The sequence below is a fragment of the Glandiceps talaboti genome, chromosome 1, assembly GCF_964340395.1.
Source record: "Glandiceps talaboti chromosome 1, keGlaTala1.1, whole genome shotgun sequence".
Taxonomy (NCBI): domain Eukaryota; kingdom Metazoa; phylum Hemichordata; class Enteropneusta; family Spengelidae; genus Glandiceps; species Glandiceps talaboti.
Genome location: NC_135549.1, coordinates 7,011,261 through 7,038,542, shown reverse-complemented (window position 1 = coordinate 7,038,542; position 27,282 = coordinate 7,011,261). Strand labels below are relative to the sequence as shown.

Sequence of the window (27,282 nt, the reverse complement as noted above, 5' to 3'; positions counted from 1 at the left end):
GCCTGTTTTGTAGTTTCCCTTAAATGAAAAGAAGTGCTTTTATCATTGACTACTGTAAAACTTATTTGAGTTACTGAATAAATAGGATAAAAAAATATCAACTTTACCTTTTTTACTTTTTTGCAAAATTTCATTAGCTTCTTTGAGTGTAACATTAGCTGGTGCAACCACTAAATCTTCTCGTTTGGTCATGAAGTGCTCTAAAGGCCTGTTATCATACTCTTTATCAACAAAATCTATATCTCTTGCTGTAACTATTCCTAAAAGTGTGCCACCAAGCTTTCCATTGTCAGTGATTGGAATTCCAGAAAACCCATGCTCAGCTTTGGCTTTAAAAACATCTTTTACTGTATTTTTAGGGTTCATCACCACAGGATCCATAATAAAACCTTGTTCATATTTCTGTCAAATTAAAAAATACAACATAAAAATTGAGCTCTTGGGGTTATTCACAATAAAACATTGTTTATGTTTCTGTCATCTTAAAAAAAATGGAATTTAACTTTGACTTTAAACCATCATACAGTGTATTTTAAATTTTCATCACTCGTGGTTTTATAACGAAACTTGCTCATATTTCTATCAAATTAAAAAATAAAAACATGAAATGTTTAACTTTTGCTACAAAAAAATTTGAAAATTGTCAAATTGAAAAAAATCTATAATGTAGTTTGGAAATTTATCACAACTTGACCTATAATGAAATATTGTTATAGTTGAAATAATTAATTGAAATAAATAATTGTTATAATATTATTATCATTGAAATATTCATTTTTCTCATAAAAACAAACACAAATATTTGCATATCATTGTTATTCCCTAAGCAAATAGAATCCTTCCTTTGATGGCCACTTATGTATCTGTATCCTTTCTAGAATTCTCCATAGAATTTGGAGGTGTACTGAATACATGACTGATAGGAGATATGCATATATTGAATCATGTACATCACACTGTACACTAGACATATACATGATCAATAGTGACATGCTGAATGTATGCAATTAAAGGAGGTGAAAGGATATCATTCATTTCAAACTCAACCAGGTGCTGTCAGAAAAGATCTCTATCAGTTAGCAAGTCTTGGTTTGATCTCATTCAGAATTATATACGCAGACAGACAGCAAACACAAACAAATGGTGATAGGCAGGCAGATCTATAGACAGACAGATTTGGATGGATAGGACAGAGACAGATACATAAATAAGCTGGAGGCCAAGGAGTGCAGACAGACAGAGACAGGCAGACAGACAGACAGACAGACAGACAGACAGACAGACAGACAGACAGACAGACAGACAGACAGGCAGGCAGGCAGGCAGACAGACTGACACATTTTCATGGCAATACATGTGATTAATAATGCTCAAGAAAGCAAAACATCTTTGTAGCATCACATACCAAGATAGAGCCTTAAACACTAACTATCCTTGGCAACATCAGGGGAGTATTACAAACCTAAAAGTCCATCATTCCTTCCAAAAGTACTCATTTCAATCTCCATGATTTGATTGATAACACATGTCAGTTTTTCTCAATGTCACCTTTCGGTGCTTACCACCAAGTCACAATGATTTCAAAACACTGAGTCAATTGATTAGGTCTTCATACTTACTTTGACCTTTCTGACCTCATTTGCTTGAAATTCTGGAGTGCAGTTATGATGAACTATGCCAATACCACCTTGTAACTGTTGAAAAAGTAGAAGTTGAAAGTAAATGTAGAGAAGAATTCATAAAATGAGAAAGCAGTTGTATGATGAACTATGTCTGTGTCTTTGTAAAACACAAGGAATTTATTATAACGTCAAATGAATGAATTGAAATTCTAGAGTAATGTTAAAATAAACCATACTGTCAAAAAGACAATCAAGACTAAGTCTTTTGCTTTTACTTTTCACTTGCATTTCCAATTACTAGTACGCATGCACGTCCTATACACTTTGTGATTTTTTGGGGTTCTTTTACCCAAGGATGCATTGCGGCACAAAGACTACACATGCGCATTCCATATACTATGCGCATTCTCCATGCGGAGGGTGCTATCTACAACATCATGACACCTTCTAAGTTCGAGAATGTACAAGTGTCACCAAATCACACGGGCAGCCATTTTGAATGATGCACGATGGGAATATACTACACAAATGATACTTACAGCCATGCCAATAGCCATATCTGCTTCTGTTACTGTATCCATGGGAGATGACACTAAAGGTGTCTTCAATGTAATCTTCCTTGTCAAAGCAGAGGTCAAATCCTGTTAACAAATCACAAGAAAGTCAGTCAGTATTGTTCATTCAAATTTCCTCACTAGAAATAATGTCCAGAGTGAAAAATACTTTTGTTTGCAAGATTTTTAGGTGTCATCGAAAATTAAACTGAAAAGTTCAGATATTCTGTTTTTACCAAAATATTGACTCTTTCCTAAAGCCATTGCAAAAATAAGTAGTAAACAGTTATGTTAATAATAATTTGGTAATAAAACAGGGTATTAGAATTCATATTTTGTATTAAATCTGCGGCAAAGCGCTGATAATAATTTGATAATGGATAAAACAGTATTATATTTCTTTCTATTGATGAGTGCAAAATAATAACATTCATATATATAATATATATATCAAATTACAGAATGATTGCAAACAGGATTACAATGTATTCATCCTAGCAGTGTTATTTTCTTTATTCTAGAAAAGAAGTGGAATAGTGCAACAATGCACTATTCTTTAACTCTCCATCCCTAACTATATCTATTTTTAGGTATTCATTAAAAACAAACCTCATTATGTCTCATGATTGGATTTTTTGCATACAGTAATCACCAGCAAGCTTTCCCAAATTGAATTCAGTGTAACATAATACAATATTATTACATATGTACCAAAGATTACTTGCGATGGTGTGCACACAAACACACACTAGTGGTATTTACACTGCAGTGCAATACCGAAAACATTATTGCATACCTGCATGCAAATGGTACGCAAATGAGGATGTGATCATGGATCGTTCTACAGAAAATTTAATTTTTAATTCTAATCAAAATCTAATTTAGTAGAAGTATGACAGATCCCCATTCCATGTGAGTGTCAGTATGGGTACTCGGGTACTTTGTACTCATGCTTGCAGTGTTTTCTGTTGCACTTTCACTTACTACGCTTATGAAAGTACTGCCACAGAGAACACTGCAAGTACTCTTGCACATATCCTGAGTATGCCACACTTGCACTCACACAGGATGGGGTTGTCATACTACTAAATTAGACAATGAGATTAAAATATCACAAACAATAACAGCCTATCAAGAAATATCACTTGCAATATCAATTTCATCTTTTTGGACTCTTCATCAGAGGGGGTTCTACCACAAATTGAAAAAAATGTAGACAGACTAAAATATAAATGTCAATGCTGAAATAATAAAGATATATGTAGTATCCGAATTCTTTCTTGATTTCACAAGCCTGTAGTTATCATTAGTACATATTGTAGTAGAAGTCTGAACAAGATTACATTTGATATCAATAATGTTTTCACCAATTTCATTTCTTTCTTTCTAGACTTATCCTTACTAACATTCTCCAGGGTATCTATCTCCCATGTTCTTATCACTAATGTGCAATATTGCACTTAATCTATGAATCAACTCTGTGTTTCTCTTAAAGGCAATGGGAAGGTAAAACCTATATGAGTTTCCATGCTTTTTTTTCATTAGAGATCCCAATGAAATTCTGCTATATGATTTGGAAATCAAAGCAAGTTTTACCAGAGTTCCTCATTAAAAAAGTCAACACTTTTCCCCCTCTGTTACTAGAGTCCCCACTAAAGCTAAGGTACAAGCAAAGATGGAAGTTTACCAGATTTTCCCCATTACCAGAATCCCCAACAAAATGAGGGTACAAGCAAAGATGGAAGTTTACCAGATTGTTCCCCCATTTGTTATCTGGATTGCAACCTTAGCACAAACACTGTAACTGTGTATCTATTACATGTAGATACCATACCATACTTTTTAACTGTGAAACTGTGAACTACAAATAATGCTTTAATGAAATCCACACATGCCAAGATTCAAATGTTGATTAGGATTTTACCAATATAATTCATTTCACAAACTTTTACATGAATCTTAAATGAAAGCTGTGATTTAAATCCCCTGGAAATTATATGATATGATATCACATTATACAGGAACCCTGAAAATTTACATGATACTTCAATATTAAAGATTGCATATAAATCTTTGGAGTGAGTTTTAATCCTATTCATCTTAGTACATGCAGTACTCTTCAAATTGTAGGTTTACCTATAATTTTCTGAAAACACCTTTAAATACATGTACCTGCAAATAGGTGATAATTTAGCTTAAAATGAACATGCACAATGAACTCCCCAGCTGGTTTGTTTAGTCTGATGGGCATCATGCATATTCAGCAAATACCTGGAGGTTTCTGAATGAGGGTTAGTTGACACCTACATTATCAACTTAGAACACACTCAAATCTGTGTAACAACAACCATACAGATAGGAATTCATTCATGACTACAATATCATTAAAGTTCATTGCTGGTCCCAAGATGTTCTAATCGTGAAAATGCAATTTCATTCTGAAATTTAGCTTTTTCAAGGCAATTACACATGTCAGAAGGGTATTACATGTACTTTTTATCTTACTAGCCTCTTTTCACAAAACTAATATTTTACCTTTCAAAATAACTTTAATGTGATAGTCATTCACACTCAAAGGAACCAGTATACTCTATATTCACACACAAAACATCCCAAAGGACAACACCAGCAGGTTTTGAAAAATGTACCTTGATGAGTGGAATACACAACACACAGAAAATCACTTGAATGAAACATTACACAATGCGATGAGTTTCTTACAATTTCTTCAAAAACATAATATATACACTGTGTCCTTTTAGGCTAATTGACATGCCATTGACACACATCAATTTCTTGTGACATACCAAAATGTTTTATACTATTGCTAGACCGACTTGGCCAATCAGAGGCCTTGATTTTGGTTGGTTATGTGGAGCCATAACCCATTCTTTCTTAGAGGTGTGACCTATATTACGCTCACCACTCAATTTGCATGCAACAAATTACACAAAATTGTGAAAAAGATCCGTTTGAGCCAATCACGCCATAGTATAAGTAAGATAGACAACTCTTTCGGTAGGGTTATGTGCCAAAAACTCGGGGGGTGCTATGCCCCCTCGTTTATCGGCACATAACCCTCCCGAACTCGTTGACTATCTATTACGTATTCTCTATCCCTTCAAATTTCTATGTCGTGACTTACAAAAAAACAACAATAAACAGTTTTCATCATTTTCATACACAACAAATCAGTTTGTGTTTCACTTGAGGGCACTGGGGGTTTTACTTTTTAAACCAGGGTATCTGTGGAAGAGATTGTTTGTGATTGAAGGTTATTTCTATTGAAAATATATTGAAACCCACAGCCATAGTTTATACATTGCTTTCAAGTTACATAAACATGAAAATCTGGGATACAATTCGAACCAGCTTGTCAGCACACTTTCCTGTACTCTGCCTGTGGCTCAATAGTTGAATGTAATACTGCAGTGTATATAAAGTTTCAGGTTTGTCAAGGAAAAGACTTATTTCCTTTCTTTACAAATACATTCAATGAAAACAACTCGGTATATTCACAAAGCTGTAACACTGAGACATCATGATAGTGAAGCATTCCCTCTTTTGTAAATGTCAACAATGAGATTTGAAAGCTTGGAAAACATCTCCAGATTTTCACTTCACACATTGCCAAATATTCCTTAGAATGGAAAATAAACAGGAAACGATCATGAATGTGTGAATTTCAACTACGTTCAATATCTTCTGAGTGCATAATGAAAGCATGTATCAGATGTGCGAAATTCTCATTCAAAACTCTGGACTTCATTTATGGCCAGCCTGGTTAATCGATACATTTGATAAAACACAAAGTCATGCTGTATTCAATAGACTTCCAGTTATCAAAATGACTTATCCTTCGCATAACCAACTACGATACATATGCAATACACAAATCAATATCACTCTTTGGAAAGGTCAATTTTGAAACTGGCAGCTGCAAAGGCAAGATAACGAAGTAACATTTCTTGGAATTATTCACAGAGACCCTTGAAGTTGTTCTTAGAATACATCACTTTACAATAATGTAATTCTAGAGAGTGATATACATTTTATGGTGAAACGGAGTACACAGTCTTCAAGATTCAAAGTGACCAACTGTCAATTTCTCTCAAAATTAGATTGGCTTGGTGTCAATTTTATACGTAATCCCTTATAGATAACAGTACCAGTAATTATCGGGAGAACATGACAAGGGTGAAATCAATTGTTATTAATCAGTACTAGAAACACAGGAAATGATGGTCATTCATGTTATATTCTGCATGAAGTTGTCAATACAACTCTCTTTGTGGGGAAGCATTCATCAAACTCATTAAAGAACAATTCAACTGTATTACATCGATGAGGAGGTCTTGTATGCTGACTTCATCCATGCCGACAACATCCATGTACAACTGGTTCACAGTTTGAACACCATCTATGAGGTCAAAACTGTGTTGGACATACCCCAAAGAATAACTTTTTCCTCTACAATGGTAAACCTTTAATTTGAGGAAATTACGATGGTTGTAGAATTCTGGGAATTACATCTCCAGTTTTTGGGACATCTGTGAGAAATATAGATTTTGAGGGATGATCGCACAATGTCGCACAAACTCAAAAAAGAACATCATTTGTTTAGGGCAAATTCATTTGGTTAGAAGTGCGAAAATGAAGTTCAGCAATCGCATTGACGCCAGACAAGCATCCCCTTAAAGAACAAAGTCCACTTTCATACTGAGGTTGTGTGACATTGTGCAATCGCCCCAAAGCTAATGCCACAAAGAAAGTTTGGCAATATATTTCAGTGCTAAATTGATATGAAATGTATCAATTTGGTTATAATACATACATAAATTTAGAGTCTACTCAATGCGCAAGCCAAGTTGTACATGTTTGATCAGAAAATACAGTATTTATACCATGATTATTCATGACAACATACATGTACATATATAGGTTTGCAGTACTTGAAATAAGAATAAAATAATCACAATCACCATAACTTTCCTTCTTTTTTTCTTACCATCTGTTTATTCAGGTATAATTATTATATTCTGCAATATTTTCTTCACTCAACCAGAAAGTATTTGTGACATAAGAATTGTTCATTACTTATTTTCACCTCAAACTGTCAAGGCCCCTTACATGTATGTCACTCATATTTTGCACTGTTGAATGCAGGTAAATTATTGGGGCACAAATGTTTAAAAGCTTCTTTTTCATGTTACTTAAGAATACAGTGTTGGTTGATAAAATAGAACAGTGACAAGCATGTTTTTGCTACAATTTTGATTTTCAATGATACAACTTTTGTACATCATTCCAAACCACCTGTTAGAACTTGACTACAAGAAAATGGTGCGACTTTTTTAGTTAATCATGGGAGTAGAAGATAAAATCAACTTGAATTCTGAAGTCTTCCACTGTTCCTAAACAAAATATTACGGCAACAATGTAAATTTTACCAGCTTTCCCACCTCGTTTAATGCACCTGATCAACATCTCTGTGGTAAATACACAACATACTATCATTGAAGGTAGGTGTGAAAGTTTTAATTTGGTAAATGCGAAAATGAAGCTAAGCAATCATATTGATGCAGACACCCCCACCCCACAGACAAAGTTTGCTTATTGAGGTCCTGTGACATCGCCATTGCACAATCATCCCTAAGTGCTAGTGTGGCATTGTTACATCATACATGTATCAAAACAGGGTTGTTTTTGTTTTTTTCAACAAGGCTATTTTACCTGTATTCTAAATCATACCATTATTTCACAACAACAACAACAACAACAACAACAACAACGACGACGACGACGACGACGACGACGACGACGACAACAACAACGACAACAACACACACACGTGGTTGTTATTATTTGTTGATATATACTATATTTAGGTACATCTGACATAACACTGTCACTTATCAGCTCATCCATTATATCACCCTGAACAAAAAATAAACAAGTTGTCTGAGAGGCAGTGAAGTCTTTGGGTTAGACTTTCACTAATGAGGACAGAGAATTTTATTTTGATTTGGCATTACTTTCTCCGAGGAATAAATCAAATTGCTCTCAGAGGTCCATCTAGTAATTCTGTTTTGCTCAACTTATAGTTTTTTTTGTAAACAAATACCCCCTGGCAGAGAGAGGATTGACTTATTATTCATCCATGTATAAATTCAGCTAATAAACAAATGCTGTTTGTTTACTAAAAAGTGGTACTGCCTGAATGTAAGATTTGTTGGAAGGCTACAAGACCAAACGTTCATGAAAATACATCGATTTGTTGGAGTCACATTCCCAATAATGGGGACACATCATAGTACAGCTCAAAAATCATTTTTTTTACTGGGCAAGTATTGGGCCAGCTCTGTGGTAACACAAGTTAGCATGGTATTAACATTATACAATAACACCAGACTGGCTATTAACTCATCACCAGCATCGTTCATATCAGTTTTCATAACGATATACTTTTTACATGTACTGAGCGATATATCGTGGGTGGTTTGAAGCCACTCAATGAAAAGGAAGTGAGATATATTTGCACTTTTGACGGCATGCACATGCTGCCACCTACTTTGAAAGACTTAAATGTAGAATTTGATGGAAGTTTTCAAATGGGATACTTTGTATGGATACTAGTGAACTCCGTCACACAATGTATATGGGGGGGGGGGGGGGGGTTATGAAACCATTCTATGAAGGTACAAGAGACTCAGAGGTAGCTGGTCACTAATTGCCACCTTCAAAAACTGTGTGAGCACAGTATCACTTTGAGATGTACTCATTTGATTCCAAAAGACTTTATCAGAAAAATAGGCAGCCAAGTAAAAACCCCAGTGGCAATGTTAAAGAAAGGCTTTCCAACTTGGTATCTTTATTCCATGGTGAAGTATTGATGGAAATAGAGGTAAATAAAGACATGTAGCCACTTTCACCCCATCAGATTGGATGGTTATATATCATATTTAAACTAGCAGTTGCACTTGTGTACGTTCGTTTAGGGGAAGCGGGTTTTGGCCTAAACGAACGAAGTTCATTTATTGAGCTCGTGCGACATTGTGCGATCGTCCCTAACATGATGTTTAGTTTTCTTTAATAACCGAAGGTCAGTGTTTGGTTGAGAAAACCAACTGACATCTCAGATTGCAGATATGAATGACAGTTTCAAAAGCTCGCAAGGATCATTCAAGGATTCATTGAAGTATTGACTACATCTACAGATAAAGGAGACTAATAGATCACGTGTACAGGAGGAGGAGAATGAATGGATGAGATCACTACATGGCAACAACTGAATGGAAAATATGCAAGACCACTAAGTAAACTAGCACAAATCCAAACTGTAAAAATCTCTAACAGTCCATAGTCTTCAAATGGAAATTCATCTGAGTTGGTAAACCATAGTATTCAATTGGAACTTTTGTTCCAAACATAACTTGAAAATTTCCCTAAGAGTCCATGGTCTTTTTTATCCCTATATGGTTGTATGAACACTTATATGTACATGTATGGTTGTGTAGGCTATCTTTCATTTAAAAACCCAACTACACTATCTGATAATTTCAAATCAATCGTCATAAAATTGAAACCATTCATAATTTGATACTGCCATTCCTATATGTACATGTATGCTACGTTTAGCCTTACATATTCATCACCATTTTAATCATTTCTTCTTGGTAATACTTAATGCAGTAATCACCTCATATTCATACACCACAATGTAATTATAACAGCATGCTTTCCTGCAGCAGTAGGGAATAGACGTTGGGTAGTCATTCATTTATCGCTACCAACAGTCGGAAACTCTTTCATCAGCTGTATTGACCATTAATAATAAGAGTTCGTCTTCCAGGATTAATTGCACATGATGACATTGTTTGGAATTTCTCTTTCATTTTATTCATGATTATTCATATTCAAATATAAGAGTCTGTCATTAGATCTCTTTTCAACTGTCAGAAGAAACGCAATCCTCCTAAGGATTTTACATTTATAATACTATCGGAAAAATCTGCAGACCGCAGCTGAATCAAGCATACATTGATGATAAATATGTGGCTAGCCAATTTGCTTACTTAATCCCACAGGACTTCATCTTGATTTCAAAGTTATGAGATTTCAGTTGTTTTTTTTCGTCTTTACATATTTCATGAGTTAATGTACTTAACCATAATCACATACTCACTATTATATAGAATAGCACTTTTCCGTACAGCTAGGGGGTTCAATAATAAACACTGCAATGCATGTTGGGTAAAACATGCAATTCTACTTTCCATACATTTTTGAGATAACTTGTTTGCTGTCCATACAAAACATCCTATGAATCATGTCACACATCTTGACTGGCTAAAAAATCTAAATCACAAGTTGTCTGTATTTGCACTTTATTACACTTTTTGAAACCATATTAATGTAACCCCACAAGTTAAGCACTCTGCTGAACTCCCCATTCAAGTGTACTATATACATGTACACAGGGTTGTTGATTGACCTAAGTGGCAAGGCTGTATTCAGTATCTCTGCTCCATGATATAGTTTTTGGACATGGAAACACCTACATGTAAAAAACTGAAAGACTTTCACTGGCTATGTTTCTTTACAGATCTGAATGGAATGAGCATGTGAAAGTCAGTATTAAATACACACATGAAAATGACAATATCAGAGACATATTAAGTTATTTCAAACATACATGTACATTGACAATAAAACTGAAAAATGACTGGGAATGCGGTGGAAAAATGAGGAGGGGGGGGGGATAATTGTTTTAAAAATTGAGCCCCACGTTTAGAAGTGACAGACCAACAAATTCACATATTCGTCATGTTGTCAAAACATGTAAACATCTTTATACTAGAAAAACGGCGACACATATGTGCTCATTCATAAATAATGCATGGTTTGGTATCCATTTCAACTGGATTTTGACATAGATGACTGTTGACAGTGTTGATACGAATCCCTATATTTAAATATAGGTCAAACTTCAAATATGATTCTTTTCTCAATATGGTACGGTACGGTACGACGTAAGTAACTCAATAACAGCAACTTCATGGTACATTGTACAATATACCAGTACCGTAAAATATCACTGTATTATACACTTACAAAATTGCTAAGGTTTGGTGGATTGCTGGTCTCCTAACTAAATATTTGTTTTACATTATGACATGATGCGTATACTGCAATGGGTATAGTACTGTACTGTAATATCATACAGTATTGCAAATATCCAGACACAAACAAAACACAGCAAAAATCTGGTTGTTTTTTCGTCGCTTAACTAAATGTTTGTTTATGATATGGAACTACATTGTAAAAACAGGTACATCACTGTATTATTATACAGTGTTGCAAATATCCAAATACAGTCATGTACATATACAGCATTTCAATCAAAGGTTCAAATTAGTGGTTTATTTGGTCTCGTCTTAAAAAAATATATATTTATTTAACTTTGCTACATGCAACTGTAGCTGTTCAGTGTAACAAATATACATGTACAATACCGAAAAAGATTTGGTGATATCAAAATAAAGTATGTTTGTTTGTTTGTTTGTACTCTGTAAGAAATGTTGAAATTGTTATTTCTCCAATAATGTAAAATGTTTATCAAGTGTGTGATACTTTCTGGAAATTAGTGTGGATCCACGTTTCTGAAATAAGCTTAAAATCAATTCTAATTAAATATTGTTTAAATTATATGAATCTCTAGTTTATAGGCATTACAAATCCAAGCTTCTTCAATGAAATGATCACTGAAGACTGGCAGCCATCTTGTGACCTAAGACCATACTGTTACTATGGCAACCATCTATATATGACCTGCAGTGACTAGCCATAATGCTCTAGCATTTAAGCTCTTATACAACTATGACAATTTTTTGGGGTACAAAAGATAGAAACGATATGCTTCCACCCAGATACTTTCAAAGACAATCCCATTTATAAGATGGAGTTTTTGCCCCTCTTCTGTGACAAGACTGTGTATCATTATTAGATACTGTAGTAACAACATAAAATCAAATTTGCAATTTATATGTCCTGATAATGTACAATCCCTTTTTTACTGAAATCCTAAGTGAATCAGAACAAAGTAGTAATGTTTGCACCTACAGGGTGCTAAAAAACTTAGAAATTCACCTCCATTATAATTGCTATTTTATAATTCTGCCAGATTTGATTTACTGCTGCAAACAACCTTCTAGGCCTTAATATTACACTCCCTTTGAACTGAAATGCAACCACTTAATGGCGAATGACAATATCAGTAGTTCTACTGTACAACACATCAATAAATAAAACAGTTTATTTTCAAAAAGGATTAATCAGTCTTATTTCATTTTTTAGTTTTCTGATGAAATTAAACTAGAAACTAATAGAAACTGTAGACAAATGTTAATCTTCTTTTATTAAACAGCTGTGTTCTCTTTTTGAATGGCTAAACCTCTTACCCTTATTTTACACTATTCTAGTGAGTACATGTCTTTACATCAGTACATGAAACAGAATTCTGATATTTTTCAAATTTACAATCAATCACGGTTAACAGTCCACACACAGAAAATAAGAGCTTAGTAATTTTGTCATTGAAAATATCTTGCTTGAAAGGCAAAAGCAGGCTCAGTTATCTTTCAGTTGTAATCAATGCAAGGGAAATAGGTATTTAGGGTTGAAACACAAATTGAAATTTACCCGTCCACTGGACTTAGAAGAAATCTCACAAAAATGCCTGTTCTAATTAGGAACGTGCCTGTCAACATTAAACTTACAATTCTAAAGGTTCAATGTTTATGTGTTGACATGTGGTGGTATTTATAATGTAATATGCCGATGGGAAAATGGTTTGAAAAATGCTACGAAATGGAACGCATTTGTGCATGTGGGCAAACGTTTGTGAAAATTAGCTGTCCAAAATGTTTGTCAACAACAGGCAGAGAAATTGATATTTCAAGCTGTTACTACATTGTAGGTAAGAAATTTTCCAAGTTCGCAATGTATTGCAGGAAGTGGGGGGGGGGGGGGGGGGGGGGTGTTCAAGAATAAAAACATTGTTGAAAAGCATGGTTATATGGAATGTCAAATCAATCTCTACATGGTTTAGCATATGTTCATTTAAAAAAACATTAATGTAAACTTTCATATTTTCCAAAATCTCAACAGGGGATAGAACACGAAGGTAATACACAAATGCAACATTTGAATATTTCTGGTGAGACAAAATATCTCATTTTCTAGACATTCAGTACAGCTCTTTGCAATGTTGTTTGAGATACTATACAGAAAACAATGTAATTTATCCATTCAAGTAAAGTTGGTCATTTTACACTCTGGTTATTTATAAGGTTTATGAAGGCTGAATGACTGATGCAAATGTTAATATCATGTTATTTCCTGACCACACAATATTCTATATCCTAGCAGCATAGCATTTAATCTTTACATTCATTTTTTTCCACCGTATTCAACAATTTCTACAGAAGACGTAACAAAGCAAAGTGTTTTTTTTTAGACGCTACATACATGAACAAGTCTGATGAAAAGCATAGAGCAGTCTAGCTATATAATTTCTGTTCTGGGATTAAAATTTACCTCGAGGAACATCTACAGACACTTACCATTTATTAGTCAAGCCTGCTGCAGTTGCTATACAATAAAAATTTCTAAGCTAGTAATAAAATACATTCATTTGATGGTTCTTAAACATATTGGTTGGTCATTTTAAAATGAAGGAACTGAGGAAATATCACTGATTTGTAAATTATTGAATAAAGACATGGTAGAACTGACTGACAGACAAGCTCTTACTATATACTAAGCGTACAAAAATACCTCCTTATTGCACATTTTGTTGTGCAGACAAAAACATGTTGCACATGTAATAACTTTACAATCATAGCTTTCTGAGGCAAATTTCCACAATGTTAGTACATGAAAAGACTACAGAATAAAGATGGATGTTGACACTGTCATTACAACTAATGTGAACACATCTTGGCAATATAACCAAGAGACTGAAGTGTTAATAAATCTTCGTTTTTGATTGACTTCAGAGAACATAAAGGCAAAACATTGCTGATATTTGTCGAGAAAAACCTTCCCTATTGAAATATTATGCTATGTTCAGTTTTCGATGCCTATGAATAGAATGAATCAAATCGCTCCTGTACAAAGCCGTTATATCTATTGATAATTTCAGACTTCAAATTAGGTTATAAATCCTGGAACAAACTGAAGTTTCTTCATTCAGGGATTGGTATCGTGACAAATAACTGTCATTTATAAGTGACGGCACATGTTCAATTGACTGAACAAACCATACTGAATAATTGGTCAAAATGCACAAAATATGACAGTTCTTGTATGTGCTCTAGCAGTTCAGAAATTAGTCTCACTAACCTACAAACATCTATACTAGTAAAAAGAGACTAGAGGGCTGACGTTGAGTCGACTCTCAGTCCTAATCCAATATGACAAGAGCATGAACTGTTTTAACTTGATATGAATTCAGACTGATCCTTTCCAACAAAATTTGAGGTTTTACCAATTACTAACTGAAATGCACTAAAAAATATATCACAACAAAAAAATTGTGATTAAATCGTTCAACACATGGTCTTTGTACTGAGAATCTGTACCAACTGACTGGATCTAGGTTTTCAAAATCAATATTATTTAATAGGAGATATTTTTATTTTTATTCCCATTTTGTAATTCTTGCAGTAAGGAGCACATGTATGGTAGGAGGCCCCAGGGGTTGGTGTGTGTATGGCTTGTGGCTTGGTCATTGTATTAATACATTTCCTTGAAATCTAAAATGCTATAAATACATGTACTAGCCATCATGAATTCTAGGCTACTGTGCACTATAATAAAACTGAACTTGAAAGACTAGAAACAAATATCAAAGACTGATATTGCACACAAATATATATATATTCCCTGAAGATTTAGACCACCAGTTAACACGTAAAATTTTCATCACCCATGTACCTTGATCTTTGCTATAGCTGGCGATTGCGATTAGAGAGCTCATTACAAAGCTAAAATTGGACCTATCAGCTTTGCCTATCATTGTAAAATAGCAGAGGTATACATAGAATAATAATGATGACTGCTGTCAGGCTAGCACTGATGTTATTTATACTAATATAAATGAACCAGAGTCATAAAAATTCATCCATTTCCATGGAAGCCATTGATTTTGATTGGTGTAATAGTGAGAAATGTAAGGTAAGGACAACTGCACACAATAGGTAGACTTCAACATCAGCACTAGCATTTACATGGTTAAACACACCTTTACATCATTGACAGTAATACTATATATTTTGCTGAATTTGACTGACACCGACGACAGTTTCCTACTTTAGATAGGGTTCAAAATTAGAATTAGTCCAGGGCAAATAGACTACTGAACATCATTTCTAGATTATCAAATTAGCAGTAGTCCAGGGCAAATAGACTACCGAACATCATTTCTAGATTATCAAATTAGCAGTAGTCCAGGGCAAATAGACCACTAAATATCATTTCTAGCCTCCTAAATTAGCAATAGTCCAGGGCAAATAGACTACTGAACACCATTTCTAGATTATCAAATTAGCAGTAGTCCAGGGCAAATAGACCACTCAATATCACTAGATTATCAAATTAGCAGTAGTCCAGGACAAATAGACCACTCAATATCACTAGATTATCAAATTAGCAGTAGTCCAGGGCAAATAGACTACCGAACATCATTTCTAGATTATCAAATTAGCAGTAGTCCAGGGCAAATAGACTACCGAACATCATTTCTAGATTATCAAATTAGCAGTAGTCCAGGGCAAATAGACCACTAAATATCATTTCTAGCCTCCTAAATTAGCAATAGTCCAGGGCAAATAGACTACTGAACACCATTTCTAGATTATCAAATTAGCAGTAGTCCAGGGCAAATAGACCACTCAATATCACTAGATTATCAAATTAGCAGTAGTCCAGGACAAATAGACCACTCAATATCACTAGATTATCAAATTAGCAGTAGTCCAGGGCAAATAGACTACTGAACACAATATAGTATCTAAACAACAATGTCACAATGCACTGATAGGGGTGCTGATGTGATGGGGAAATACCCCCTCCCCTCTCCTTTCCCCTCCCCTCTCCTTTCCCCTCCCCTCTCCTTTCCTCTCCCCTCCCCTCCTCCCTGCTTCACAATCAACTGATAACAAAACACCAGTCTTGCTATGCATACTTTCATGTGGACCTCCCCTCTCCTACCATTCCACCCCATCAATTCATCTTCAATGAATTCCCAGATTTTCTTCTATTGATCTAATTCTAATATATGTCTTATTTCATTCCATTTTTTCAACATGACCACTTTCATGAATTGACATTCCAAACACTCATTCACTACCTTAACAATTGGTGCTCTTTTACATTCGATCGTGTAATATATTTCAAAACATAGCAAAATGCTTACGTCTATAAAAACCTACCTAGGTGTTTGTTTTTCACACCATCTTGTTTTTAAGTGATGACATCATCAATCTTAACACCTGCAAGTTTCTCATCAATACCTTTACCAGCAATCAATATAATATCAGAATTGCTTTGTGGACATCAAATGTATACACACAGAAAGCTATTGGCTTATACCTTCATTCATCTTGTATTCATTTCAAGTTGAAGCCGTCTGGAATTTGACAGGTAATGGCAATTTGTGAAGTCATGATGAATGGCAAACATCTTGAAGGCATGATTTAAAGCTAACAGCACTTGTTTATTTTCTAAGCAGCAGCAGAGTGTGTGTGTGTGTGTGTGTGTGTGTGTGTGTGTGTGTGTGTGTGTGTGCGTGTGTGCATGTGTGTGTGTGCGTGTGTGCGAGCGTGCATGTGTGTGTGTGTGTGTGTGTGTGTGTGTGTGTACAATTTTGGAAAATATACCTCAAACCCAGTGTTAATTTAACAAAAAACCTGTAAGATGCATTTCAAAATGAATTTAACAGATATTCAGTCTTGTATCTAGATGAAGACTTACAAGTACTTTCAAATCTATCTCAATCTGACATTGAACTTTAAAGATATAAATATTAACCTCAAGCAGACTTTCAAAGCTCTAAATCATACAATTTTAAAGGTAAAATCATTCAAATGGTATGACTTATTTATAAAGTTCCATATCTTGTCTTTTTCCACATTTCAGACAGTAATAATTATGTCAATCCCAAGTTTACTGAAAAACACTTTTAGACTATAACATCATGTTCAGTAAATTGGTTTTAGGAATACATTTTTGAAAATATTCTAGTATCCTGAAGAAAACTTTCTTTGTATAACCAAAACATTGAAATAAAGATTGTAAAATTTGAATATTTTACACCCCAAGTCTTTTTCATTACCAAAACTGCTACGCTCCTCAAGACCTGCTTTAACAAAGTGTTATATTATCGCTCTGTAGTTGAAGCTTCACATCAAAACCTAGGAATAACTTATCAAACTACAAATTCACCACACCATGTATATTATATGTATATTATTAGCATGTTCACAATTCGTGGAATCATACGAAACCCAGGTAAAATGAGAAGGTATTCAGGTAGATTTTACCCACTTCAACCACCTTTATATGAAAAACACTATCAATTCTGAGAATGCCTTGTACATGTATTAACTGAATAATTTCTATCTATAAAGCACTTGTAAGTATTTCCTCTAATAAAAGATGGTTTGTTATCACACAAAAATGGTGAAAAATGGCTTTTTTTCATGGTACCACATATAAAGGAATTGGAACACCAACTTTGTGCGTGTCACACGAATTTGCTAAATGTCAGTGGCATGATAAATTGGCTTGGAAGGCACACTGATTTGCAGTGATTTAATATAAATAGTACACATTACAATTCCACATACGTAATAACTATGTAAATACAACAAGAAAGAGAGCTATGAATTCCATTTTGTGCTACTGCATTTCACAACTGCAAATTACAAACATTTGAAAGCTGAGGAGATTGGGTTGCTGGAGTAATCTTTTATTTTTAGAAATCTTTTGCATTCGAAAAGATTAGAACAATAGTATAAGACCATATCAATTCACCACACTTACTAAATGTAGGTCTTGCCATCTCATTTTACAGAAAAGCATGGCCACAAAACTATACCTTAACATATATCCTGCCGAGTGAAAAATAATAAACATGGGTATATGTATGTGAGAACAACAACGAATATCATTACATGCATGCATGCATGCTGAAACACAGAATAGTAGGAACATATGCATTTATGAAATAATACATATCTGCTGAGATTATAGTGTATATGAGATAAGTCTATATATTATCAGAGTGTGCTATATTTGATGCAAGTTACCTGCCCCGATGAACAATCTCATGGGTAGAAATGCCACACACTATATGACCATTTACCAAATCATGCTGTTGCTTAGTAATAACCTGTTCATTAACCTTGTGGTTGTTAATCCCACATTACGAGGTCACTGGTATATGCCATGAAACCTCTGTGCACATACTCAGCACTGCACAGATGGACACATATTACTGATAGGTTTGAACACAGTTACACTATTTATATCATACACAATCCAAGTTACAGTAAAGACATTTATATCATGTACAAGCCAAGTTATTGTCTTTGAACAGAAAGTATGGATTATATACCCTGGTCACTCTCCGTCACAACAAACTGTGTCTATGTCAATGGTCCTGCAGTGCTTGAAATACAAGTCAAAACATGCCTAATCACTACTATTGTTCCTGACTTTTCATAAATTATGCTGGAGGAGGCATAACTCTATTATTCCCTAACATTTTGTTTTATTCAGTCATAAAATACTTGTGACCAAAGGGTTTGTCACTACTCATCTAGCCACTCAGAGTGACCCTTGGGTCAAGTATTTTCCTTGACTGAACAAAGACAAAAATTGGGTTATAATGTCTAATTATATTCACACACAGGTTTGATTTTCTGTTCCTTCTTCAACAACACATGTTTATGTCATTGGTTCTCTGGTGTTCAAACTCCAAGTCAAAATGTCCAGTATCAGCATTATTTACTCATTTACCATGAAATCAAGTTTGCAAAGGAACATAATAATAATTCTCCTATATTTTCCTTCACTCAGGAAAGGAAAGTACTTGTAAGATAAGGGGTTTGTCACTACTTCAATCGTCTTCCATTTGTAGTCAAAAGGCCCCTTATGTCACTCATATTTGCCTCACCTGAATTCAGGAAAATATTGGGAGATAACATCTAATTCTCATTAGCTACTCACCACTTCATCGGAAGTAAAATCTATAAAACCAGGCAAGATGAGGAAATCGCTACAAAAAAAGAATGAAATGATATGTCAATGTTAATAAGCTTGGTACAAATATCATGACATCTGATAAGACTGAATAGATCACAAAGAATACATTGTATAAAAATGTACATATATCTTTATACAAGAAGGATCTTTTGTTCGGTAGGGAGTGGAAATGGATTCTACTTCTCTTCAGGCATTGTTCGATTCGCAATATCAAAGAATATGGCAATCTATGTTGACTAGATCTGTCAGGACATATGTACAGGCAAGATCAATAGTTCAGTGTAGGATAAGAAACATAATTCCTTTCGTTTGGGGGTGGGGTTTTTTGAATGACTTGAATGAGTTCTCATCTGACAAAAATAATTTTACTTTTGTGGAATCTGCTTTGTACCCCTGCCACATGCAAATATTTCTTAATATCAATCAAGAAATGGAAATTTTTTCACTATACATGTATTTAAAGTAAATGCATGGCACTAAAATACATTGTCAATAAAAGAACATTTTTTTCACTTTATATTGGCCTTATTTTCATAGTGCTACCATGGAGGTAGCCCTACCTATAATAATTTGAATAATTAAATATTATATAGTAATAATAATAATTTTAATAATAATCAAGTTTATTTTAATATTAACTACCCTAAGTAGGCTAGTTTATTATGGTAAGTTAAAAATGGGGTCATTTTATGAACATCCATTGCCATGGTAACCAAAATCACCATAATATATGGATAATTTTCCACATTTTGAGATAAAACATGGAAAAAAATAATATTTATTAAAAAGATTTCCTTGCTTTTGATGTTTGAGTTGGTGCTAACCAATGTAACACAAATTGGGTAAAATAGGATAGCTGTTTCCATGGAAACATACAGGAGGCTTAAAAATGGTAAAATATTTTGACAAAATAATGTTATGAATTTAATAATAATCAGTTTTATTTGCATATTGACCACCCAATCTGATGCCTAACTAAGAGTTCATTTGTTATCCTCTACTGAACTATTGCACCTAATGCAGGTAAAAATCCAGCCAAGATCCTCAGGTGTTTCACCACACAAATAACAAGGTATAGAAATATATACTAGTCTAGTTCCTGACGACCGTATTTCGATTTTACATACTACATTATCTTCATACATTACATTTGTACGTCTAGTCAATGTCGTTAATCTAGGCATTACGTGGTTAAGTTCCATGCTGGGTGAAGCATAAACAGGGCATGTCATTAGTAATCATTAAAAATTGACAGGCTGTCACCATCGCTCATTAATATTCATTTGGTTCAGCTGTTTTGACTATTGCTGGAATTCAGCACATAATAACTTAGGGATTGAGATTGTTATTTCTTCCGAAAAACTCCTCATACAAGGGACCGTCATTTTGTTTGTTGACCATGCATTGTGGGAAATCAAAGGTCAAACATTGTTGACCTTTCTAGGACTGATATGATATGCAAATGTCCAACCGAACTCCACCTCCACCTCCCTCTCCTGAAACTAAAATCACGTGGGGACGCGGCGTCATCACATTTATATGAACGCTGTAAGGGGAGCACAGAATTCTGTGCGAGAGTAACGACATTGCCTAGACATGTGTGAGGATAACGTAGTGTAAAATCGGAAGAAGGTGGTTGTCAGGAACTAGACGAAATATATGCAGCAGGCTTTACCAGATATCCCCTTTTCCTTTCCAAGATGCCCAAACTCGAGGTATGTAAGGGTACCTAAAACGGTTAAACTGAAACCATGAACTGAGAGAGTCTCAGTTTGCAAAAAATTGTCATCTGAGACCAATTTCAGAAGGCAAAAATCGCCATCTGGTCACAGTTTGCCAGTTTCAGATGGCAAAAAAAAGCTGGTATGAGACCAGTCACAATTTGCAAACAATCATGATCAGAGACCAATCTCAGAGGGCAAAAAACATTAATCTGAGACCAGTCTTAGTTCGCAAAAAAGTTGTGATTTGAGACCAGTCTTAGATAGCAAAAACATCAATCTGAGACTGGTCTCAGTTCGCAAAAAAAAGAGAAGAGTTTTCAAGATTTTATCTTGAGATCATTCGATGAAGGAGAGCACTAGACGACATTTCGCCATGCAATATACAATATTTCCACTGCAGAATTACAACAATTCACTTGTGGATGATATGATAGAGTGGTCCCGGGAGAGGGATGGACTAGCCTGGAATCCATGTGAATGGGGATTTTAAATTTTCGTTTTCCCATCTCGGTGTGCAGGGAAAATTTAAAAATCCACATCCGCATGGATTCCAAGCTACAGATGGACTGTAATGGTACTTTGCTCTATCTACCGCATTGTATTCGATCAGTAGAGAGGTCATGTTGCAGTTATATTGTGCACCCAAGCACAGACAAAAACTGCAACCTGTCGTACAACTGGATCACAGATATCATTTTTGAGTTTGCAGATACCCTTTTTAGATACCATTAAATTATACCTCCTTTGATCATGACTTTTTGCAAACTGTGACTAGTCTCAGATTGATAATTTTAGACTGATCTTAGATGGCAATTTTTTGCACACAGACTCTCTCAGTTCATGTCTCAGTTTAATGTTTTAGGTAATCCTTACATACCTCCAACTTCTAAAAATATCAAAAACACTTCAGAAAAAAAGACAGAATGACAGGATATCTGCATAACAACATCATAGTTATGCAAATTATTTCACTTTGTTTTCAAGAAATCATGTTAACTTGCTTTAAATACTCTAAATAGGCCTGGGGAGAGCATTGCGTGGCCATGGTGCTGTGAGTTGAAGAAGTGCATGTAGCTCAACAAAAACCAGCAGACAGTCTTTTAGGCAGATAATTTGTAGGTAACCTACAATCTGTTAATTTTTTGTAAGTTACTAAAACCCCTTGTTATATACAGCACTCTGTTAATAAGTGTTATGCCATACATGGTTGTCTGCTTCTTCTATCTTGGCAAGGTCGAGCCGATGTCTGAAATTGAATTTTTAATTTTATGATGCAGACAGTGCATCACTTGTAAAGTAATGAATATATTTTTTGGATAAAAATTACCACAATTTTTGGCAATTATGATTCCTTGACAGTTATAGCATGATACATTTCTACTATATGCAGACATTAATTACATATTGCATATTTACCATCCATACAAAAATATTAACACCCCATCTACACATATTTGTTTTCAAAATACACAATTAATATTTGTTTACACATGTGAAATGCCAATATTTACGATCGATCTTACATGTAATATGGCCTGTGTTGTAAATATTTTGCTTTGCTCCTGATGGCCTTACAACTTCACAAGTGTTTTGTTATGACTATGAAAGAGTATGAGTCAATTGAAATAAATTTGAAAGCTCTCAAGGTTGTAACACTGACCTCAGAAAGTCACACAAATCTTGAATGAAAGATATTCTATAATTCCATACGTTTACAACAAGAGAAAATTATTGAGAGCTAATTTGTTACAGGGCTAAGGAAATTGGAAAGTACAGCAAATGATCGAAATCTTACAAGTGTCTTCCTGGGATGTCATATGCATGAGGTAACCTGGTAATCGAGAAACCTTGCAAGTTGCTGCAAATCATCATCTCACGCAATTTTAGTACTGTAGGGCATTTCTTTTGTTAGTGACATTTCCACATAACTGTTACTGATGTAAAAAATAATTTTGCTCCTGACAAAATTACTAAATTTTCTTCGTCGAGATATAAGTCACGTCATACTTGTTACATCCACATGTGCCCCCTTGGCTTGAATCACCAAGCGCATGTGTGAGAAATTCAAATTTGTAATTTTAACTAAAAGACAAATAACGTTCCCCTTTTAACTAGTCTAGTGTGTGAGGTTATTTTTCGCTTTACCAGACACTACACAGTGTTCGCTGCCCCAAGTTCTCCCCCTACCTGACACTCTCTGAGTACACATGGTACAGTGTGAATGACGGCATGGCCAGTACTGTTCCGACCATGTGTTGTCCCCATTCAACGTTCACATATGGAAAAGACTATTAGACAAAGCGCATGTCAGCGCTGACTTACTTGTAGGTTAATCCGTCTCCACAGTTAAACAGTACCGCACCGGTCATTCCGTCTTCTGGAACATACCCTGTTCCCCCACTGATCAGGTAGTCCGCCATGCTGGAAGATATCAGAGGAGAGAGACGATAAACATTCACGACTGCCTCGCCAGTCCACGTGAAAATGGCGCTGTTCAATGTGTGGGGAAGCTTGAGAAGAGTGTATGACGGAAGAGGCGGGATAAACCCTAATTTGCATAACCAATCGTTCAATGAATCGAATACGCTTAGTGCAGCACATGAATCTGTCACAAAAATGTATACTGTCATGTAGCGTATTGTTTCTTGAGAACGTAATTAATTATTGACAACCTACTGAAGAAAAAAAATACATTTGTTGAATTCTAAGCAAAAAATAACACGATTTATCAGTTTCCCAGTCATAAATTAGTCGAGATCAGGAGGCAGTGATTGGTGATACAATGATGTAGCTTGGAGTATTATAAGTCAGTATAATTACTCCAAGGTGTTACATTTAACTAGCCGGGGTGCAGTGATAACCAACTACAACTACTCGAATCCGGGACTCATCATATAATTTATGGAAGGCATATTGAAAACCGTCTAGAATGGTTGAGTACCCAAAACATACTAAACAAAGCAGTATTTAGAGGATGTCTGCTAAGAGAAGCTTAGCCTGTAAAAAATGGTATTATGAATGTCATTGACATGTTTGGCTCAAAATAGTACGATTTTAATAGGATGCCGAATTTTTCAGTTGCATGTGTTGTAAGCTTAGGTTGAACCACAAACTGGCACAATGACATATTTTTTTTTAAATGATGTAAAACTGAATGTAAGGACAAACTCTTTCGATTAATTCCAACACACATTTCGTGAAATATTTAATTACTATAAGCTCAAGTTACAACTTACATGGTAAGTTTCGTTAATTATGCAAATGACTGGTTGAAATAAAAAACTACACCAAATTATATGAAATTTGAAGCATGCATTCTTAAGATATTGCCTGATTACAAATAATTAATTATGGTCATTAACGCACTATTAAAGCTAGACGTCGAAAACCTATACAAGGCAGATGTGCTTTGCTAGCATCAATTTATAAACATCAAAAGTACACGCATTCTTAAGAATTTGCTTAATCACAAAATGATCAACTATGCAAATAACTCATTGAAATTAAAAATTACCTCAACAGTTTTGAAGGACACATATCACAGACGCCTTGTCATCAATATATGCACGAACTGAGACTTCAAGCATACACATACATACATACATACATACATACATACATACATACATACATACATACATACATACATACATGTATACACACATACACACAGATATATATATATATATATATATATATATATATATATATATATATATATATATATATATATATATATATATATATACACACACACACACACACGCACACACACACACTTCGGAATATGATATATTTTGTCGAAAATAGGCCTATCAAAGTTGCAATTAAAGTAGGCCTAGTCTACGTATATAAAGATAAATCTAACGCGTGTGATGAATTTCACTGATTTCAGACCTTCACTTTAATTTCACTCATGGACAGGTGACGTACATGGAATTCATAGCACTGGTTAGACACTAGGCCAGGTAAATTGTTGTTAAGATCTGGTTTATGTGTGTCCTGAACACTTGTAAGCTTCTTACATGAGTGAGTTGTAAGTTTGTAAGTTACAGACAGGTTAAGAACTCACGTTTTTCAGAGTTTTCTCGATAACACGAAATCGAACATAAACAACATGGACATACAGACCTAGATGGGTAAAACGTCAACTTTTATTTCTGTGGAAATTAAAATGATCATGTCGAATGAAGAAAGCGAACCAGGACTGTGGTTTTTTACAAGTGAAGATAATTTAAAAAAAAAAATTTATTGCGACTTCAACAGTGATAAACCCATTACAAATAAGAAAAGTTTCCAGTAAATGTGTTTGTCAGAAACAAAAAAAAACACTAGTGGAAACTACAATTCAAAAAAGATATCATTCATCGTTAACGTTTGCACATATTTTCTGAGCAATTCATATCTACTCAGAAACAGTATCCCAACTTTTGGAATTTCATATGATTGGTTACGGCCTAAAATTACAAAATCTGTTTTATTAGTATTGCATATTAGTTTCCATCTCAGATAAATTAATGTTTGCAGCTGGAACCTGAAGCGAATTTACAATGGCTAAAAAGGCTAAACAGATCAATAGATTGTGTGTTGTCGACAACGGGTAACTTGGGTGACTCCAAGGTGTTGAATAATTTAAAAACGGACTTGACGACTCATTACAAAGTTATGGCTGGGTTCATATCTGAAATACGCTGGACCCAGCATTCCAAAATAATCAGAACATTATAAAGTTGTTAAACATTGAGAGACCAACAAAACAACGTTACCCTGTAAACTCTAAAAATAATGTGTTAGTCTTATATTGTAAACAAATGGTCGAGGTGAAAATACGGGTGCGATGTTTTTCTTCTCTAATTTTTGCTAAAATTACAAACTAGTATTCAGATATAGGTACACTTTGGTTTTGATAGATGTTCGGTTATGGTGAACTATAAATGTGATTTTCAGATACTGTCAGTTGTATGTCGTTTGAAGCTAGTATACTTCAAATGACGTGACTTCATTGTTCACCAATATGTAACGAATTCTTTGCGATGTGTAAAAAGATCAGATGAATGCAGAACTACATCTGTCAATTTCGTGAGAATTTCACGATATTTGGCTCAATCTTTAAACGATGTAAGTATATTGAACTGTAGCAACAAAGAGAAGAACAGAAAGGACGACATGAAAAAAAGCGATGGCTTGAACAAAAACTAGTCATGCTACAAGTATACACATTTTATGCAGATGATTTTCTTTTTAACATAATAGAAAAAGAACTTTTGAATTTCTCTACGTGCGTTCTCACAGTAGGGTTATTATACAATGCGAGTCTATGTTAGTTCTAAAGGCATACATTTTGTTCTGTATGGTGGTACAGTAAGTCAAAAATGTTAATGTCTCTTCACCATTACATTATAGAGTAGGCCACAGTGTTCGTGTTTGGTATATGACTCACACTTTATACTAGTTTCGAAAACCTCAACTCAGTAGTCTTTTTTTTTAAATAAGTTTTCCGCGTGTAACGAAAACTTTTTTATTCTTCATTTCCAAAGCTCAAAAGAGTTTAAGAGCGTACATTATGTCCAATTAAACTTCAGCAGTTTGTTCAGATTTTTAATTATACTGAAAGATGACGATGGTTCAACTTGTGTTACAGTAAAACCGTAACCATAAGTTTTAATGTATTTCATGCAGTCTAGGACATGAAATCATTATGAAGTGTTTGTGAACTGTTTACCAAGCCCAACCCCTTGGCAAGCCATTTTATTTGCTAAAATGAACAGGATCCAAATCCGCAAATTATCCGTCTTTTTTGAACGCATAAATTAATATCATTGAAAATATCAATGTGTCCTTCTTGATCGTGAGAAACAAGTATATTTCTCAATGGAAATCGATTGATCCGAGGTGTGTTTATTCCACACTTTACAATCAGTAAGTAAAAATAATTAATAACATAGAGGTGAAAATAATTGAATGGAATGAAATCGTTCTGATCGAAGCGAATAAACCAAATGACGTCAGATTTGTTTTTGATAGTTTTTCATCGATGTACTCTAACCTGAA

General features: G+C 34.5%; 1 protein-coding gene across 6 annotated transcripts in view; it reads right to left on the bottom strand.

Moving 5' to 3' along the window:
• The window catches only part of LOC144440950 (inosine-5'-monophosphate dehydrogenase 1b-like), a 38,202-nt gene extending 14,473 nt beyond the window's left edge, over positions 1 to 23,729 (bottom strand). For all 6 annotated transcript variants that reach the window (XM_078130450.1, XM_078130471.1, XM_078130427.1 and 3 more), the window contains exons 1-5: positions 23,554 to 23,729; positions 19,472 to 19,520; positions 2,162 to 2,263; positions 1,620 to 1,694; positions 108 to 402 (exon numbers count right to left, since the gene is read on the bottom strand). In XM_078130450.1, the coding sequence (XP_077986576.1) occupies positions 108 to 402; positions 1,620 to 1,694; positions 2,162 to 2,263; positions 19,472 to 19,520; positions 23,554 to 23,651 (619 nt within the window). In that variant the 5' untranslated portion in view covers positions 23,652 to 23,729. The remainder of the gene's footprint in view (positions 1 to 107; positions 403 to 1,619; positions 1,695 to 2,161; positions 2,264 to 19,471; positions 19,521 to 23,553) is intronic.
• Between the last annotated feature and the right edge of the window lie 3,553 nt (positions 23,730 to 27,282).